Source organism: Haliotis cracherodii, unplaced genomic scaffold, assembly GCF_022045235.1.
Source record: "Haliotis cracherodii isolate W230 unplaced genomic scaffold, xgHalCrac1.p SCAF_3, whole genome shotgun sequence".
Taxonomy (NCBI): Eukaryota; Metazoa; Mollusca; class Gastropoda; order Lepetellida; family Haliotidae; genus Haliotis; species Haliotis cracherodii.
Window position 1 is genome coordinate 31,859,190 of NW_027266286.1, and position 18,728 is coordinate 31,877,917.

General features: G+C 39.3%; 1 protein-coding gene across 2 annotated transcripts; it reads left to right on the forward strand.

The window, feature by feature from the left end:
• Positions 1–1,054: 1,054 nt before the first annotated feature.
• On the forward strand, positions 1,055–4,367 carry LOC139475811 (uncharacterized). Of its 2 annotated transcripts, XM_071259011.1 has the most exons (5): positions 1,055–1,133; positions 2,014–2,100; positions 3,187–3,236; positions 3,751–3,781; positions 3,949–4,367. In XM_071259011.1, the coding sequence occupies exons 1-5, from the start codon at positions 1,109–1,111 to the stop codon at positions 4,245–4,247; spliced, it is 492 nt and encodes a 163-aa protein (XP_071115112.1). In that variant the 5' UTR covers positions 1,055–1,108; the 3' UTR covers positions 4,248–4,367. The 2 variants fall into 2 exon arrangements, with proteins under 2 accessions (XP_071115112.1, XP_071115113.1); XM_071259012.1 differs by lacking the exon at positions 2,014–2,100 and having other exon boundaries at positions 1,094–1,133.
• Positions 4,368–18,728: the final 14,361 nt, after the last annotated feature.

Consider the following 18,728-nt stretch of genomic DNA (forward strand, 5'->3'; position numbering starts at 1 on the left):
ATAACGGATGACAATGATACACACTTACTGAATTACATTCTAGAGTTGTAGCTGAGTGTGGACGTTTTCAAAGAAATGAAACTGTACACATGCACACAGAAATGACTTGCCTTAACCCGGTCACTGATTATGAGTATTTGTTTGCCAAAGAATGTGACCTTTTGAAGGAACTTGTTTGGTAGGGCTTATTCGTAAGTTCAACAAGTGCCCAAATTGTGTTGTTGAACTATCAAGTCACTTCAGCAAATCGACGTGGAAGTTGAAATTCACAATAGATACCAGAAAAAGCAGACTGATGTGAAACGAAAACATTTGTGGATAGTGACAGAAGAGGGACTACAAAAAGGGTCAACTTGACCCTTCACCATAGTTTAGCTGCGACCCCCAAACAAACTGAACATTAATATTGTCGTTACTGCGTTTTGACTGGGCCCTACCATGGTTACCTGAACGTGTTGGCGTTCCGCCCCGATATGGTCAAAAGTTGCCATGACTCGTCTGTTCGCCTGGTCAGCCAAGGGTCATTTAAATCACGGAGTAAATCCGATAGCATGTGTCTCTTGGTTCCCTTCGCATTTATAATGCGCCAGATTCCATTCACTAGTGGATGCTCATAGCGCTACACTATTATTACCCCGGCCAATGGATCAGTGAGTACTCAATTTTCATTCTCAGCTCCCTGGGGAGTAAACAACCCAAGCTGCCTGTGAGGAGCTAGAAGGTTACCATTTGCATTTGAACCTTATAACACTATTTTAAAAAAGTGAAAAGTGAAAATGTACATGAATCTACATTAATACATGGTACACATCCATCGGCCTTCAACTTAGGTCACATCATGGGAAGCTGGTGTCAAACCATGTACATATTGTTGATAAAAAGTCGGAATAAAATACAATGTCTAATCTTTCATTTAAGCTATCACAAGTCACTCAAAAGACTTTGGCACAGACTGAACAGCCTACTCACACAGGGCAATATATTCCTTCCGGGTATATTATTTTCCTTCCGGGTCATTACTAATGGGAGGTAACTACTGTTGGAAGTCGGAAGTCGGAAGTCGAGCAACTGTCGCATCTATCGCTAGATCGGGTTGAGATTTTGTCTGATGTGGGGCAGGTGTTTAGGTTTCAGTAAGTAACATGCATCTTTATCAATGCAACCTGTTAACGAAAGTGGACGATTTAAAGAGCTGGGTTAGTGTCGCTGTAAATAAAGCGTCATGGCGACATGCGTGTTGCATGCTGTTTGTGAGTTAGGTGATTCTGTGACCAACGAAACTTTGTGTTAACTATGAGGCCTGTAAGTACATGCGCATCTAAATATAAATATTTACTTCATGTAAACTAGCATGTGTATTTTATAGAATTATTATTGATAGTATGTAAATATATTGGTGAATCAGACCATTTCCACAATACAACTAACTGTTGATCATAAATGATGGTGAAATTACATTGGGGTGAACATGCATACACAAACTTATATCAATCTCATGAAAGACGAATGGCATTACGCGGTAAAATCGGTGATCATATTGAGAGATACAGCGTCGAATACAATGTCACTGCATTTAATATGATCAGTTCTAAGATTGAATTCTAAATTTGTTCCAAGTATGTGTATTATACATAGCATACTATATAAGTTCACAAAATAAATCTGCAATAAGAAAGGAAGGTGTTTCAAGGATATCCTGCAATTGATATTTTTCACCAGCCTACCACATATGATGCCACTATTATCAGTCATTTATAATAGTCATAATAATTCAATAATGTATTAACAGCTGTAGTTATGGATATATAACATTGATGCTACATACAAGTATTTGGGCTGAAGAGCGTTTAATAATTGGGCAGGACAGGAAAATGTATATTGTCTTGATGTAATCAAAACCAGAAACTGAACTAGAGCGAGGGATATGCATGCAGTCTCACACTGGCTTTGTAAACGCACATATAAATATATTATTATAGCAAGTGATAATTGTTGATATTCATGCATGTCCAGGTAAAATGGTCAGGAAAGAAGGACACATGAAAACAGAGCATGACCTACAACAGCCTCAAAATTCATTTAACAGAGCACAAGCAACAGGTAAAACTTGAACATGTATCCTCATGTAACTGAAGGAAACGTTTTCGATACTTGGCACTGTTACCATAGCTCTGTGTTGATTTACAGTAAACAAGCACAATGACTTAAAGTAAACCCCTTACAAAAACCTATACTCGGTTAAATCATAGGATCTGCAGCCCTGGTAGAACCTTGTTTAAGATTAATTTCTTGTGCAATAGCCGGCCCACAATGTAAATGCATATATCATCCATTCATACCATGATTAATAAAGGGTAAGTATCTGTGTTGGTGTTCAAATTATTTCTTGATATTCCGATTGGTTTTAGGCCACTATAAATTCATTATTTTGCTCTTAGATACAAAGGTTAGTAGCTCGCGGACGAGACAGTATGCCCCAGTTTATGGATGTATCTAATACTTACAATAGAAGGAACAGCTTTCTTTCCGTGAGCAGAAACAACATTGGATAAACGTTGTTGTGTGACCGCGAATTCTGTCCTGCCAAATATATTTCCTGATGAGGAGTACATGAGATGTATTAGAATTCGTTAGGTATGTTTGAACGTAAAATCCTAATTGGGAAGATATTATCTCTGTTTGGATATAACGTAAGTGTATGTGTGGGATAGGGTTGAGGGTTAGGGAAATAAACCTGTTTTGTCCAGTGTTGTTGGCATGTCGTATGTAGCATGGCAATACCCTTTGCTACAATTATATATAACCCTAGGAGGTAAATGCATGGGTAAAAATAATGATTGTCTCACGAAAACCGCCACTAAAGTATCTTTTCATGTCGCCATCTTTGTATCTTGTGACCCTGTCTGTATATTATCACTGTTGTAAGTGTATTTATTCTCTTTGTGCTATCGTCAGGACGTATATGGCAAATGTTAAACCCATTTTAACATAGGAGGGATACCCTAGTGGTTAAAGCGTTGTTTATCAGGCAGAAGACCCGATTCCAGTTCCATACATGGGTACACCGTGTGAAGTCAATATCCAACTAAGACATTGAAAAAGTGGCCTTAAACCACATTCCTTGTTCACGTAAACAAAATGATCATTACATCTGTATGTACATGGCTGTTACATATATTCATACAGATGAGGAAACAGGGATGGATGCAGCACAGGGCCCTGAAACAGTTGGTTTTGTGAGTGACAATTTGTTATTACATGTATGGCATTACTAAGTAAAAATTCATTTTGTGAAAGTTATAGAATTAAAGTGTGATTGTCGATTCGAATTCATATTTCTTTCAAAGTGTCTATGTCGATGAACACAGCCTTCGAATGGAGACATGTTAAAAGAATCATGTTATCAAAGCTGAGTGGTATACCTAATTGTTAACAGTAAAATACCATTCTCAGTGTCTCCGAGCACTGCATGTGCCCTTTTGTGACACCAATTAAATGCAATATCTTAAATGTAAATGTGAATATTCCACATTGAAATATATTATACACATGAACTATCATGAATGCTATATTGCCTTTCAAAAGAGTTTCTGTCAATGAACATGTTATTGTAAGTTGAATGGTATAATTGGCTATATATCTTATGTACATACCACGCTTTCTCAGTGTCCTCTAATTAGCACTGAGTGCTATAAACGAGTGTCAGCACGACCCCAGAGACGTATATTTTCATTCTGTTTTCACCTTCAGGTGGAAACTGATCAAGCTCAGAGTAGAGCAGGTAAACAAGCTTACAATGAAAACCATGTAACGTGAAGCAATAATTAAAACAAACTACATCATGGACTATTCATTATGCATATAAGTAACCTTTTATCGTCATTTGAATGGAACTTAGAATAGTTTCCCCGCTGTCAGCTATACTAAGATCTTCTCAATTCTTCCCAGATGACAGTGCACTTGGTTATTCCACCGACACCTCAGCAAGTTCTCAAGAGCCCAACATGGAACATGTGTACCAACCTACGACTGAGGACTACACTCGTTGCATGGCGCTGACTATAATTTCCATAGCTGCTTATATGTATATGTGTGTGAGGAGGAGGGTCGAAATACCCTGGCAATATCCGAATGGCAATAATGACAATGAGGTTGAAAACTTTCCAATTAACTACGATATTGCATCACAAGAAGAGACCGGTTATTGGTCCCTTGACGAAGATTTCAATCCCTTCGAAGAAGAGTAGTCGAAATATACAAACTGCACACTTGATGGAGCAATACACGTGGGCATACATGTATGTCTCTCATCCTTTGAGTTTGCAGATTTGAATATTGCAAGTCAACTACCTCCTAATGTATCTACCTCCGATAATCTATTTTGTTTAGATTTCTATAGCATTGAAATGAGTAATTCAATAAATAAATCTAAACGTTCTCTGATTGGAATTCCTCATGTAAAGTTGATGTGAAAATTCTGTCAAACGTCTGATGTGTTAGTTTTCCTTTCCATTGTGAGGGGAGGTGAAATTGGTTTAACGTCGCGTCCAAGATTATTGCACTTATATAGCGACGTGCATGCACGTGTGTGTTAGCGACGTGCATGCACGTGTGTGTTAGCGACGTGCATGCGCGTGTGTGTGTGTGGCTGCTTGTACTAGTCCGGACTGATGCAGATTTATAGTGCCAGCTCACTGAGATACCATGCCGCAGTTTAACATGAATACCCCACTCAGACACAGTATACTGACTCCGAGCCGATCAGTCCTTGCTTTAGCCCCTTGATGCCGAGCGCAAGACAGGATAACATCAAGTACCATTTTTTAACGTCTTTTGGCATGACGCGGCCGGAGATCGAACCCCGGACCTTCCGCTCTCCGGGCGGAAGCTCTACCCCACGGGGGCGGCCCTTTCCATTGTCATTGATATGTATACAATAATAACTATATAACAAAACAAATACTGAGGCATCATCATAACGTATATTCATGAATATTAAAATGTTATATATCGATGAAATGTAAGAAGCATTTTTTCTAACTCAGATATCTATATCAAAGAGATGGGAAATTCATTCACGTCTTATTGCCTCGGAGATATTAGTATCTTATAGTCACAGGGGAAGGGGCGAAATCACAACAAAAAACATTTCACAGGGCTGGACTGCAACACTTTTTAGTGACTTCGAATTACACGTGTAATACGCCCTTGAGGGGAATGAACTATCAGGACAGTGTGCCTGAGAGTACTAAATAGTATATCAGCGTGATGTCAGCATTTATTAACTGTTACATAGTTTTTGGTGATGGAAATGATATATGATCATTTAGCAAAATAAGAAGTGATACGATTAATTACTTATTTACTATTTAAAGGCAACTGACAAATTCATGAAATTACAGCAATATGTGACAGTTGTATAGTTTCTAGAATCTTCCCTGTTCTTAGTTCCTTGATAACTCGAATTCGATTATCTCGATATAGCCCCTAATATGATTTATCACGTAATACTCTATGTATCTGCGGAGCGGACACTAGCGTCCTTTTCGAACAGGATAATGGAACTAGCCCAAGGCCCGGTCAGTAAGAGGTAATACAAATATTACGACCCTCGGTCTTGGGATGACACCGGGCATGATATGAGAATAACAAGGTGATATGGGTGTCACGGAGTTGTGCTCCAGACACCAGGGTGTCATTAAACATCAATAAAGTAATACTGAAAACAGCTAATGTTATCAATAGACGACAATATAAATTTACACAAACCAATTTACACTGGCAATGAACACTGATTACACAAGCTGATTAGCTAAGCACCAGTATAGCAGTAATAAAATGAGTGTAGATGAACCAACTACTGGGTCTTTTCTCTTATCCTGTCCGATTGTCTCAAACTACGGATAACTCGACAAATATTCAATGGTCCCCGTATTGATAAAACGCGCTGTTTATGATAGTCGCAAACTGGCATGTGTATGATATGTTTGTATGTTTAACGCCACAGCCACGACGATGGCCCAGCCTTACGGTAGACGCGCATGTGCTTGTCCCTCCGCATGTTCTGTATATCCCGACCCGATTTGTCTGTGTGCGTGGTATCATGTATCTTACAACGAGCTGAACTCGACTGAAGCACGAGTAACTTATCAATGAATTACAATCAGGAACGTAGTCCGTCATTATTTGACCTAGGTCATCACCATGGAATAGCCAATCACGCACCTGGAATTCGATCTCACACATATGTTTAATACAAGTCACTGAAATGGGTTTCTCTCCCACAGGTGTATTAGAAACAATATTACAGTCCCCAGGGGTACGGACTAACGAGGTTTCACTTGTGTACAGATTCGGTCACTTCTTTCTCAGTTAAAATAAGGGATGAATAAAATACAGAATACATTAAGTAGCGTGAAATGCAGCAAATACTTAAACATGTATACAAATCATATGCATTTAACATTCACTAACATATAGAACAGTGTATCATGAGCATGGGTTTATATTGGATATATACCGACCTGTTCCGACCATCTCACTCTGCTACGTATCACCAGTAACCCAGTGTCTTAAAACCATCATGGCGGTAACATCCTCAATTGACGCAACAACCCACGCAAATGAATATGCTTTCCAGGCCGATAAATATGCAGGTCGATCTATTTCCGTGACGCTGGTCCCATATGCCTCGGGTCATATTATATATGTTATCAGGAAACCTTAATGCACGCGGCGTTATCTGATTGGTTTTCTGACATAACTTCCCTGTAAACGGGAAAACACGGTTGGAAAAATGCTACAGTTAGAAATGAAAAACGAAGACATGAAAATTGAACCGAGGTGAGCGGGAAAATACAGGCGAGCGCGCCTGCACGTTTGCTGTTTCATTCATCTTCGGCCTTCGGTTTCAAAGGTTTGTTTGGACAATGGATATGCATGAAAGTCGCTAAATGGCACGTGCATGACGATACACATGAGCGGAAAGGGAATTCCCTCGTCTGTAATATTGGGATTCCCTGACATTCCACAGTAATAAAAGTAGTGCGCCTCGGTTACTTACTTACTTACGTTTGGAGATTTAACGTGCGCTTTCCGACTGGAGCGTATTTCGCACACGGGCCCGGTCGGGCCATTTAGCGTGGTTTTGAAGGGAAAATAAAGGTGTTGCAACCAGAGGGGGGTTTTAGTGGTTGCTTATATAAGTTTTGGAGATTTTGAAATTTGGAATGCATGCCTAGGGGTGTGGTAGTGTACTAAGGGAGTGTGTTGGTGTGTGTTTGTTTGTTTATGTGGTGTGGTTGAGTGTTTTTAGATGCGGATCATTAGATTGGTTTTAGTTAAGTATACGCCTAGTGCTTTAAATTTTTCTATATTGTTATGTGGATTTAGGATTGATTCTAGGGTTATGGCTTTATCTACTTTTAGATTTGTTTGGAGTGTTGCTCGGTGGGTTTGGTAGTGCGTGCAGTGTAAGAGTGCATGTTCTATTGTTTCCAGGTGTGGGCAGTGTGGGCATTTTCCGGTTGCGTGTTTTTTGATTTTTAGGAGTTGACTGTTTAGTTTAGTGTGACCTGTTTGGAGTTTGGTGATTATTCTATCAATTTTCTTGGATGGATGGAGGATTTTAGGTTTGGTTAGAGGTTTTTTGAGGATTTTGATTATCTGTGTGTTTGTTTTTAGGTATGTCTTATGCCATTTTTGGGTGATTTTACGTTTGTTAATGCTTTTGATCTCTGCTTTAGATATTGGTAGATTAAGGCTTATTTCAGGAATTTTGAGGGATTTTTTGGCGGCTTGATCGGCGTTTTCGTTTCCATATATTCCTACGTGGGCTGGGATCCAGATAAATGCTATTTGTTTGCCTGCCTCTGTTAAGTTATTTGCGCTTTTGAGTATTTGGTTAATGAGTTTAGGGCGGTTTTTGGTGTTTTTATTTTGGAGGGCCTGTAGTCCACTTAGTGAGTCTGTGAGTATTAGGATTTTTTTATGTTTTTTAGCATGTTGGTTATGGAGGGCGGATGCTATGCCCATTAACTCTGCAGTGAAGATGGATTGGTTGTTTGGGAGTCGATAAGATTGAGTGTTCCTATTTGGTTGTGCTATGTGGACTCCGAAACCAGTGCGATTTGTGATCGGATCGGAAGATCCGTCTGTGTAGATGTGGCACCAATTTGGCCAGTTTTCGTGTATGTAAGCTAGTGTGGTGGATTTAGCTATGTTTGGATCGGTTTGTTTGTTTATTGAGTTTGCCAGAGATGTGTCTATTTTGGGGATTTTTAGTTTTGGGGTAAATATATTTGATGGTTTGCAGTTTTGTTGGAGGTTATCTATTTGGTTTTCGTTTAGGTAGTTGAAAATTCGTTGAGATATTGGAGTAAGTAAAGGGTGCTTCCTAGTTAGAGCCTGGTTACGAGGGCGGATATTTTCGTTTATGAGGTTTTGGATGAGAGGGTTTGATTGGGACGAGGCCCAGAAATTAAGGGTTAAGTGTTGCCTACGTAGGTTTAGTGGCATTTCTCCTGTTAAGGCCTGAAGTGAAGTGAGAGAGGTGCCATGTTGGGAACGTGTGACTATTTTAAGAGCTTGGTATTGGATTGAGTCTAGTTTTTTGGTTAGGTTATTGCTAAGCGTATCATAGATCGCACATCCGTAATCTAATTTTGACCTAATTAGTGATGTGTAGAGAGAGAGTAGAGTATCTTTGGAGGCCCCCCAGTTGGAGCCGGTGAGGCATCTTAGTGCGTTTAGATCTTTGCTGCATTTAGTTGTTAAGTTTTTAACGTGGGCCTCCCATGTTAGGTGTTGATCGAAGATTAGCCCTAGGAATTTGGTTTGTTTTTGGAACTTAATTGGTTTATTGTTTAATTTAAGATTTGGGGTGGTGTGTTTCATTTTTCGGTGTTTGAAGACTATTCCTGTAGTTTTTTCGGAGTTTAGGGAGAAGCCCCACTTGTCTGCCCATTGCTGTATTTTATTTAGGGATTTTTGGAGTAGATTTTGGGAAGTTGACATACTTTTTGTGCGGATCCAGAGGGCTCCGTCATCTGCGAATTTGGATGTTTTAATTTTAGGGGATAGGCCCTCGAAGAGGTCATTGATCATTATGTTAAAGAGTGTTGGGCTAAGAATGCTGCCCTGGGGAGTGCCGTTTTCTAGGGGACACTGGTCCGATAGAACCTGGTCTATACCCACTGTGATTTTTCGGTTATTTAGGAAGTCCTGGATGTAGTTAACGATTTGTCCTTTTAGTCCTATTTTTTTAAGTTTTTGAATTAGCCCGTTGTGCCAAACCATGTCGAATGCTTTTGAGAAGTCCAAGAAGATGCCTGTAGTATATTGTTTGTTGAGTTGTCCTGTTTTGATCTCCTGTTCTAACCGGGCGAGATTGTCTAGAGTTGAGCGGCCAGGAGTGAACCCGCTTTGGTCTGTATTTATGGTGTTGTTTAGAGTTAGGTAGTGTTGTAATCTATTTTTGGTCATAGATTCCATTACTTTACATAAGTTTGAGGTCAGAGATATTGGCCTGTAAGAGTTAGCTTGGTTTGTAGGTTTGTCGGGTTTAGGGATAGGGATAACTAGAGCCTGTTTCCAAGAGGTTGGTACCTGGCCGTTTAGGTAGATTAGATTATAGAGTTTGAGTAGTGACTGTAGTAGCTTGGGAGGGAGTTTTTTGATTATTTGGTAGGATGTTAGGTCTAGTCCTGGGGCTGTTCCCTTTTTCCTGTTTTGGAGTACATAGTTTAGTTCTTCTATTGTGAAGGGTTGGTTTATTTCTAGGTTATCGTTTAATTCTTTGGTAGGTTTGGATTCTGTTTTGAGTTTTGTTTGGAATTTATCACTGAAGTTTTTGTTACTGCTGATGGTCGAAAAGTGTTTAGCTAGGTTATTTGCTTTTTCGCTGGGGTTGGTTGAGTTATTTATATTAGGAGTTTTTTTGTGTCTTTTTAGGCCTCTAATGGCATGAATTTTGCGCCAGACCGTCCTGGCATCTGTGCGGTTATTTAATCCCTCGCAAAAATTTTTCCAGTCCCTGGTTTTGGCTATTTTGACTAGGTTTTGGACCTCATGGTTTAGTTTGTGGGCTATAGGTATGTAGTTATGGTCGCGTTTGGCTTTATTGAAGGCTTTTTTACGTTTTTGTCTGGTTTGTTCTATTTCCTCGTTCCACCAGGGTACTGAGGGTTTGCCTGATTTGTTTGCTTTTCTAAAGGGTATTGAATTTTTAGCTGAGGTGATTATGTATTCTGTTAGGTTTTTGCAGAAGGTTTCTGGGTCATTATGTTCTATCTCGTTTAGATTGGCTTGTTTGCAGATATTTTGGAATTTATTTAGTGCGCCTCGGTGGGCTTGGCTTATCTTTATACATTCATTGGGAAATGAATGCAATAACACGTGACCAATTCAACTAATCAGAATGTTGGAATTTCAATGAATTTAATTTCAATGAATTTAATTCAATTTAATTATATGAATATGAATATGAACACATCAGCAATGTTAGTAGTTATAATTCAACACTTTATTACTGATAACTTAAAGATCTAGTTAAGTAAAAAGTTATTACGACAGTCACTTACATGTGTTTGCTTCTAATATGATCATTGACTAAGTGTGTGAGCGCGGTTTGACGCCGCTTTTTGCAAGATTACAGATGTATAACGGCGGGGCACAAACATTACATTCTACGGCCACGTGCAGCAGCGTGTGCAGCGTGCGTACATTACCAGCACGGAAAGAAAGACGTAACATCTAAAGTGCCATTCACCATATTCACTCCTAAATACACCTGCTCGAAGTTACCTGACTCGATTCTTACCCGGATTGTAACCACGTGATCAAAACACAATGATTATGTTTATCGCACGGCAAATGGACATTTCTTGAAAATTCTTGCATTTTTTGTCATTTTGCCATTTACCGGCGGAATGGCTTGTTTTCACTATTTAAGAATTAGCACACATGCAGCTATCTTCATTAATTAATCATCGCGATATTTCGTGATTCTGTTTCAAGTGGCGAGGGCTATAGGACCGATTCACTCGAAGGATGATGTTTTATTCATGACGGGTTAATAACCTCATTCGAATACCCTGTAATCAGAGTAAGCTGGACTATTTATATTTGTCGTGTGAATTTTTATACGCAGCAATTTCTACTTTTTTCAGTGTGTTATTATTTTGACATTAGCTTTTAGTATCAGTTCAAAGATATAATATACAATAACCCTGATACTAAACGTACCAATTGAACCATCATTCCATCAGTGACCAAACTATAAAAAAACCAACAGCAAATGTCTGAACAGCATACGTTTGAAGAGCAAATGTGTTTGACTGTGGAACCTCCATGATTGTTTCAAAAAGTTTCTTTTTTGGTTAACGAATCACTCAGCAACATTCCAGCTATTTGACGGCGGTCTGTAAATAATCAAGTATGGACCAGACAATCCAGCGATTGACATCATGAGTATCGATCTACGCAATTGGGATACGATTACATGGATCAACCTAGTCAATGAGCCTGACCACCTGATCCCGTTAGTCGCCTCTTACGACAAGCATAGGTTGCTGAAGACCAATTCTAACCCGGATCTTGGCGGGTGATTTTGTCAAGGAGTATGTAAAGTTGTAATCATGATGTTTTATATACTTTCCCAAAGTTGCAATGGTATTATACACAATCGCATATTGCCATTAATCTACAAGAGAGTTGGTGGCAAGAAACGTCGCTCCGAACAGTATTTTAGTTATATGACGGTGTGTCAACTTAATGTTGGGGGACAGACTGTATCCGTGCTCATTGGTTACGCCAACGTAGTTAACGTCTGAGACCTGCATCACTTTGGGCTTTCCTCCGATATCAGGGTGAAATACCTTGATATAACTGGCATACTGTTCAACGCAGCGTTAAACCATACTCATTTTCTCGCTATAATTACAGGCAACTTATATACCATTGTTACATTTACCAGCGAAATGACATTGCAAATGTCGGTTAAAGGGGCACTGATCTAACGCAATTCCCCGGACTGGTTGTTGCCTTTGTTATTGTTTTTTCCCCCGTGAGTACCCGGATGATACGTAACGCAACTGAGAGTGACCAGAGACTGGGCTACCGTCTGCAAGGACAGCTAAATAAACTTGGAGGCTGGAGGCAATATTTGTTTTACGCATAAACACTGATTGGTTAACTGTGATCTATAAAGATTTCGACAAAGGGTGCATGTTAATTAATTTCTTCAGCCTAAACAAACAGACAAAAAGAACGGCGGAGCTCATCGGATGTCGTCATTTGGAAATACCCCAGATGGTTAAAGTTTAATACTAAAAAAAGTATCCATGCAGTCAAAGCCTTTTCGGATTTCTGATTGCGTCTATAATATCATGACTACTCCCTTGTTGTCATCCACGTTTTCTCGTATAACCCTACACTTGTGTATTTGTCGTCATTCACTTGATGCTCAGTTAATGAATTTATTACAGGTACAATTAGATTACCTGACAAAGGTTCCCATTTGGCATTTATTGTGTCTGGGGTAATTATTCAATCTAAATCCAGGTTTGAAGTGAGGTGAAATGTGTGTTATGTAATATGCACGTGGCAGACCAGCAAGAGGTGAATGATCAGTTGATTTACTTTTTTTGTAAATCAACGGATCGTTCCTAGTCATCAAAGGATTAACAGAAAATACGTTGATTGATTAATCACTGTTATCTTGCACAGTTGATATGTCAAAAGTGAGTGTTTACATGTCTAGGTTTACTAAAACAAAGGGAATACACTCATACCATGCCGTGAAGTGCCGATGTAAAAACAACATACTTTGTTCAAAGGGTTAACTGATAATACGTTGATTGATTGATCATTGTTATCTATCACTCAATGGATTTTTTAGGAACCGTGGACGTTATGAAAATAGTTGTCACGTGGGCTTTCTCAGCCGACACTTGAGACTTGACACCTATGAGAAACACCTGAAACAATCCATGTGATCAGTTGAGAAACGAACACGGGTTATAAGATCCCGAAACGATATATATCTTTTAAAATATTTGATTGTTACAGAGACACGTGACATCGAATAAGTTTCTTTGTACAGCTGCAGACGAGTGGGATATTGTTCCTTGGTGTGGATATTTACGGATACATTTCTCGAACAAGGAAGCTGCCTAAAATTTATACACATAAATTTGGTAGGTTGAAATTATAGTATTTGCATTTTGTTTTCCTTCTTTTGAACCGATTCGTTCTTGTTTCTCTACGTCTTGGTTGGGAAATTCTTCAATGCGCGATAGACGTTGTTTTCACAGGTCTTTTCCTTTGTAAGCGTGTATATATTACCGTCAATTTGTAAAATGTGATTCTCTCAGGCAATTTATAAAATGTGTTTTTGACTAAACAAATCTGTCCAGATTGATTAAGACGATCAAAAGGGCCTACAAACATCACAACAGATTATTATGTAGGATTAGAAGCCAAACAACATAGAAATGTACTTTTCAACGTAACATTTTCAGTCTCTTGGTGATGATATTAAACATCAAAATGTTTGGAGTTTGTTATCATAATAATACAGATGGAAATGTTTTTCAGTCACTTTGTAAAATAACTGAATATTTAGACGTTCAATAAATTTGAAAATGTTACACATTTTGACAGTAAAAAAATATACACACTATCAAAAAGGAATGCTCAGGTGAAATATTTACTTTGCGTTACAAGTCAAAATAGTGTAAATGAAAATCGCAAAATTGCCAAGCAAGTGACTTATCAAAACTTCGTCACCATTACCGATGCTACCCACAAAGATACCTACATTTCCTTATTATCTCGAAAACTGTATTTCATTTTGTTGATCAATGTGACCATACGCCCTTATTACTACCCATTAAAGTGACTAATGCGCTTACGAATGGCGCAGCAGAGGTCGCGAACTAGTCTAGATTTCTGCTATACATCCGGGTACTCACAGGGAAAAAAAACAATAACAAAGGCAACAACCAGTTAGTTAAAGTTAGATGTACACACGTTATCTGCTTGATAACAGAACAGATGAATCTAATCGTAACATTCACGGAAGAGTTGTCTCCCCTTAAAGAACGGTTTCAACTTGGAGGGTAAAGTTAAAGTTGCAAAATTAGACTTGAATATTTTTAATAATACTGGTAACTGACTGCTGCAGGCTGTGATAGAGAAATGGTTTGTCTAATCATTCAATTATGTAATAGATTGTAATCGCCACCCCGCAACGTGTCGATGATGCTTGTGTGTAGGGCTATCGATGCAGTATGGTGGAGGCTTCAGCATACATCAGACTTTTCTGTTTTTTTAAACAAAAATTTGACTTTTCTTCCGACCTTCGACTTTAACTACTTAGTGATACCACATACATGACCCATTCGAACGTTTTTGCGACTTTAGAACTTGCAAACAAGATGTGTAACTTGGCGGACATCTCCTCTTTATAGTAAAGCCTCTCTGTGCGTGAGTGATCCACCAATGATGTTTTGAGTTGTTTGTGGAATTTATGTCCCTAGTGATGAAGTCGATTGCCAGATCCTACCGTACTCGGTAACAGAGGATGAAAGGATTTGTGGTTGAATGAATGAATATATGTGGAAATGTTTTGTAAATCTGCCGATGGAATTATATCTTAATGCTCCGTTGATGGTTAAAACCAATTTCGGCATTGAATTTGAGTGTCCGGCCCTATCAACCTTTTGCAGCTAGCAATATTGGAACGACTTTTTGTGGTACTATTTGTGGATTTCAGCATGAAATTACAGTAATTTCACGCATCGGTTTTGAGGCGTAATAGTTTGATATTGACTTAGTCTTTGCTAACTTCCGCGCCGTCTGTAATTAACAATTATAATTAAGCCTGTAAATTATGCATGCTAAACCCATTTATTTGTGTTATTTCGTCAGTATAGAAAACTATATAATTTACATAAGCCTAACATAATGTGGAGATGAACAGGGCCAATGTTCAGCTGATGGTAAATGTTTATAAAAATCACTTGGAGTTATCTCCCTTGGGCCACAGAGAGTTTCGTTAAATGTTATCAATGACTGCTTGAACAAGTCAACTAGGTCTTACAACAGATTAGCGAGCTACATTTTCACTTATCCTTTTGATATAATATACGATCAAATTTTGCAATGGATATTTCGAAAATAGACCAAGCGGTACTGTAAATTTGATCATTTTAACACCCCATTCGGTGTTTGTTTCGGTTGTCTTAGATTCTCTAAACCTTTTAGATAAGTTTCAGTTACTTTTATAAAGTTTTGCACAGGTAGAAATTGTAGTTTTGAAGGTTCATGTTCACCTTCGGAGGCTCCAGAAAGCTCGAGGGTAGCTTCTATAAAAAATGTGCTTGACGCCTTTGAGCCGGCCAATGTTTCCAGACCGAATTCTTCCTCATGAAATCGGAATTCATGCCGAAACCTTTCCCAATGTGTTCTTAATGAAAATCGCTGTAGGGTCGCAAGCAGACGGCAGACACCGTAAACGGGCAAATATTTTAATTTGTGAAAAAAGCATTTTGTTCTGCGTGTAAGGTATAGCTCAAACGATCGAGTGATTATGTATCGAATGATTACGTAAAAGAGAGAATTTAAAAGAATATAATTGAGGCTTACGTTCATCAATTTTATTTGAACTGGAGGCTACGAGTCTCACGCATTTACCTGAGCGTAGTCTGCCTTATCCAGGGGCCCCCTACTTTCTCCTACTCAAGCATGGTGGGCAGACGACACACATTGATTCGCTACTTCAATTCTGTGCGAGATTACGAAGGCCCGAGAAGTCGGATGATGCCTCGTGATGAAAGACGAGTGTGAGAAACTTGAAGTCGATCTCCTGATCAGCACAGAGGGCCGAGCTAGATCAGTGGGGTGCATCCGTCCATTTAACCATTACTGGTATGCCATGGTATTTCAGGGGATAAAATACAGTTGCTCGGTGGACAAGAAATTGACTTTCGGAGCAAACAAGAGCCCTAGGATATTTTAAACATTGAGTGCAGCAGTCTGCAGTCAAGCAACTCTGATTTCGTGTGATCGTCATTGGATACATAGACAACGTTTGCACAAAGCATCAATGTCGGCCAGGATATGACAGCATCACATTGTACTTTTGTGGAAGTTAGGTTTCCGCATCAGCTAGCATACGGTAGAAGGTCAAGCACAACAACGAACCTTCCTAGGGGTAAAATTAGACACCTGAAGTCTTACGCCATCACTGCCGTTAGACAAACTAATTGATTTTAGACTATTAGTTGCAGCCTTTATCGATAGGAAAAAGCATCTCATAAGCAGCCTGCTTCTCTGGTCCTACCAAGTCGTTCCTTGTGTAAGGAGAAAAAATCATCAAGAATCTCAAGAGTTCTACCAAGCTGGGACATCAGGGTGTCACGGTACACAAATAGTTTAGGTGCAATATGACATGGCGGAGAGATCTTCTACAGGTGTAAATTTGAACACACAGACTCATAGAGAAAGCGACAGGCATTATTCATATTGGAACTAGGGTTTACACCCACCAAATCATGTACAAGGACATATCAAAAGTTAACGAACTTGTAGCTGTGGCATTGGCTATGCACATATCACATACCTCTCTTGTGAAATGATTGTGCAGTGAACAAGAGTACTTTTCAGAGTAGGTTTGCATAAACGCAGGGATTTGTTCTTGCTGCTAGCTATATGCTACGCAAAGTTTGCTTATGATAAAGATATGATATTATAAAAAAATCCAACAAATAAAGAATGAGATTTGCTAACCCCTACAGGATCTTGATGAATGGGCAGAGGCACGCAGTACTGGGCACGCGGTAGACGAGGTGCTTGAACACTTGTGTATGGATGTATCTTGACAGAATCGTTTCATATCATTATCAGAGAGCACAACAACATTTGCTACTAAGGATTGCAAGAACGGAATGCACTTATCCCCCCCTCAATGTCAAAGACGAACGAGGAATCAGGCAGATGCATAGGCATGCTTGAAACTTGGTCAACACAACGTCACGTTTCAAATGTCTTTGGTGTCAGCCAAAGTGTGATCAGCAGAGCATGGATCGATACCAGAGGTTTGGATTAGCTTCCCACCGACATGCAGGTGGTCGACATCGTTCCCCCACACAGCGGGAGGTCAGATTACAGAAAGACGTCACTTCACTTCGTGACTGCCATCACACTGAGAAAGGACCTGAGGTACGACAGTTAACGTTTCTAATTTGTGTTTTGAAGCTGACAAGACACGCCTACAAGGGTTTGGTTGAGATAAAGGTAAAATCCTCGGGCCTACGGAGTGTTTTCAACCTCAACCAAACCCTTGTAGGCGTGTTTTGTCAGCTTCAAAACACCGATTGACAAGATCTAAATACACAGAGAGTGTTAATAAACTACCGAGGTCTAAGCTGCCACGATGCCACAGTTTTAGCAGACATCGGAACACACCGCCTGTTGCGTAACTAGGTGTCTAGACTGGTCTTTGAAGGTGTGCACCAACACATCAACGCACCAACACTGCCTTACCAATCGGTGCGATTAAGTGTGTTTCCCAACAACCTTTGAAAAAATATTGTTGCACATGTTGTAACAGACGTTTTCAGACAACATAACATTGCTGTTTCTCGAGACCTCTCCACCATGTCTAGGATGTGATGCGCCTACGACAGGACCAGAACCAGACGGAAATGTTTTATGATAAGACTTTCATCAGACATGTATGACCAAATATTATGTTGCTATTTTCATAACATGCACATCACTATGACGCACAGTTACACAAGTTTTGATTGAATGATTGAATAAGTAATATCATGATAACTAAAGGTTATATGGAACTTAATGTTTTCAAGATGTAACTTGTTTTGCCTATTATGGTGTTGAAAGTCGCGATGCATATATTTATAACATCCAGAAGTATTTTCAAACATTGTGATATAAAGTTTATGTGTTATGAGTCATTCGCGTGAAGAAACTATGTGATGTTTTTTTCATGTTTCATGACATACATGAGCGATCTGTCGTTTAGCGCCAAAGTCAAAACTTTTCCAGATATATGACGGCGACCTGTAAATAATCGAGTCTGGACTAGACAAACAAGTGCATCCATGAAAGCCGATGCCTGAAGTGTGCAATGTCTCAGCCTGGGAAATGTAAATCGACGATGCTGATCATCCTTTTATTATTGTCGTGTATGACACTAAGATTCTGATCTTCTCTGGTTACTTTTTGTTATTCATATATTTGCTCTGGCAGAATATGAATAATACATTCCAGTTTTGATCAGAAAAAAACCAAACTTGCTCATTTGCCCAAATCTAGTTCGGAATCTCTTTTATTAAAATTGACAGAGTGACAAGTCTGTAAATAGGAGACACGGTATTTGTCCAAATAGTGTCAGGTACCGCTTCCAGATGTCATCGCCACCGATTTGGGACAACCACTGTCTGTATGAATATTTAATTCCAAAGACTAATTACCCTGTAGCCATGATATGTATATGCCTTGAAACACTTAATTGTCGTTATTAATAAGATGCTAACCCTAATTGTTAATCCCCATTGCGTTGTACATAGTCCCGCCAGTCGGGACCAGATGTGCAGCAGGAGGCCTCACGTGGATGCGTTGCCACGGGGTCACAGATGCACGTTTCAGGTTTCAAGAGGCAAGTATATGATCATGATGGGACTAAATATCTACTTAAAGTG